The sequence below is a fragment of the Lampris incognitus genome, chromosome 13 (assembly GCF_029633865.1).
Source record: "Lampris incognitus isolate fLamInc1 chromosome 13, fLamInc1.hap2, whole genome shotgun sequence".
NCBI classification, from domain to species: domain Eukaryota; kingdom Metazoa; phylum Chordata; class Actinopteri; order Lampriformes; family Lampridae; genus Lampris; species Lampris incognitus.
In genome coordinates this window covers 1980160-1982629 of record NC_079223.1, presented here as the reverse complement: position 1 = coordinate 1982629, position 2470 = coordinate 1980160, and the positions used below count along the sequence as shown (strand labels likewise).

General features: G+C 48.2%; 1 protein-coding gene across 1 annotated transcript in view; it reads right to left on the bottom strand.

Moving 5' to 3' along the window:
* LOC130123113 (bone morphogenetic protein receptor type-1A-like) overlaps nt 1–168 on the bottom strand; it is a 31473-nt gene extending 31305 nt beyond the window's left edge. Inside the window, exon 1 of the mRNA XM_056292238.1 lies at nt 100–168. Within this exon, the coding sequence (XP_056148213.1) occupies nt 100–168 (69 nt within the window). The remainder of the gene's footprint in view (nt 1–99) is intronic.
* Nucleotides 169–2470: the final 2302 nt, after the last annotated feature.

Sequence of the window (2470 nt, the reverse complement as noted above, 5' to 3'; positions counted from 1 at the left end):
TTTTGATAGCGGAGCGGTTTGGACCGGTCCGGCTGTGAGTCCTGCAGACTCGCGGAGTCGGCGGCGTGTAGTGGGGCTGGGGGAGTTAGACTGTCCTACTGTCAGCTGCTCGGTGGGAGATTGCGGTTTAGCAGGCAGGGAAGTCGTTGGGGCTGTGACAGTCCGCATCTAGGATGACTACTGGAGTCGTTGTGTTTCTCCACAGTATTGACAAGGTCAACGTAGTTGGGAGCAAGGCGTGGTAATCCAGGACACCTTCGTTCAGGTGGTGCCGCTGGTCAATCCGGCCAAAAAGGTCATTTTGTCCAAAGTCCCTCCGTTCATTAGCAACGACATGCTGCGGAGAGAACTGGCGAGACACGGAAAGTTAATGTCCCCTATAAAACTGGTCAATCTGAGCTGCGAGTCCCCACTTTTAAAACATGCTGTTACCTTCAGAAGGCAGCAGGTCTTTATGGTTCTGAGGAACAAAGCGGAGTTAAATCTGATCTTGAAGTTCAGAGTTGATGGATTTGACTACGATGTGTATGTATCATCAGAGACAATGAAATGTATTGGCTGCTGAATGGAGGGTCATCTCATCCGTTCCTGTCCAGGGGAACCAACTGCTGAGCCAGATGAGGGTGAGATGGCCCCACAGGGCCCCGAGCAGACTGGGTCTGCGGCGCCGAGCTCAAAGCAAGGAGAAACGCAGCAGGGAGGAAACCAGAGTGAAGCTGAGTTTCTGGCTGCCGGTTCAGGTGCTGCTGTTCCCGGTTCGGCTAACCCAGAGACTGCTGGTTCGGGTGTTGCCGATCCGGGTTCTGCTAAAGCAGGGGCTGCTGGCTCAGTTGCTGACGATCCGGGTTCGGCGAGTTCAGGGGCTGTGGGTTCAGGTGCTGCTGATCCGGGCTCTACACAGGACAATACTGTCGTAGAGGTTGTTGAAAAGTGTCCCACAGATACTACTACCTGTGATGTGATGGACGCACAGCCTGAAACACATGAAGCAGAATGTTCTCTGGAGGAGGAACGTGTGACGTTGGTAAAGGACGGCCCCTCCAAGGTCAAGGATAAGAAGAGGAAACCTGATGAGGAGTCTCCGCCTTCTAGTATAGCCACAAATGTTTCTCATCAGAGTAGGGGTCTGCAGTCGGTGAAGACTTTTCTGAGAAGTCCTGTTGGTCTGGGGGAGAAGGCTTTCACTGAACAGGAAACTTTTCGTTTGAAAAACTAGTTCAGAAGGCCAGAAAGCAGTTAGGGAATGGTGAATAAGTTTTTCAATTTACTGTTTCTCTGTCCACTTATATCTGTTTTGCAACTTCTGGTCTGTATCATGGAGGACATAAGAATAGGGAGCCTAAACTTAAATGGGGCAAGGAATGGTGGGAAAAGGGCCTCTCTTTTCAAGCTGCGTGCTCTTAAAAAGTTAGATGTGCTTTTTGTACAAGAGACACACAGTACCACTCATAATGAGGCTGACTGGAGGACAGAATGGACTGGTGAGACCTTTTTAAGTCACAGAACCAGTAACAGTGGTGGAGTTGGTATTGTTTTCTCCAGGAATTTTATTCCTCAGTCTGTCGAGTCTGAGGAAGTTATTAAAGGCCGCCTGTTAAAATTAACAGCAGTGTATGAACAGGTAAAAATGGTGTTTATTAATATTCATGCTCCAGTCCTGGGAGTGGGGAGGTTAGTCTTCCTGGATGTTTTACATGAGGTTATTGAGAATTGTACCAGTGAGGACTATTTATTCATTGGTGGAGATTTCAACTGTACTGAGGACAGCAGGTTGAACAGGAACCATGCAGAGCCTCATGCTGCCTCTCGCAGTCGTCTGGTTCGTCTTATTGAGGCTCATGAACTGTGTGAGGTGTGGAGAGGGTTTCATGACAAACAGAGACAATACACCTGGACACATGTTAAGGACAACTTGATGTCTATGGCCAGGCTTGATCGTTTCTATTGCTTGAAACATCACTTTAATGTGTTCAAAAGTTGCATCATCAGCCCTGTCGGTTTTCTGACCACTCACTAGTAATGGTTTCTGTCTTTATAAAATGTGTGAAATCCAATAGTGCCTACTGGCATTTTAACACAGCCTTACTGGAGGATAGAAACTTCAAGGACACTTTTGTCTGTTTTTGGAGAAACCACCAAAGTGCAATATCAGATTTTGTGTCTGTACAACAGTGGTGAAAAGTCCAAATAAGACAACTGTGTCAACAGTACACTCAGAATGTCACACGAACCTTAATGACTTCAGTGAAAGCTCTGGAGTCTGAAGTAGAGGAACTCCAGGGCTTGGCTGAGGCCGCAGGGGACCAGTACCATACTGCGGCACTCGCAGCGAAAAAGTCTCGTTTCAACAACCTGCTGGGTGTTTCAGCTCAGGGCGGTTTGGTCAAGTCCCGCTTTCAACATGTAGCCCAGATGGATGTCCTGTCACACTTTTTCTTTGGCCTGGAGCGTAAGAATGGGCAGAAGAGGT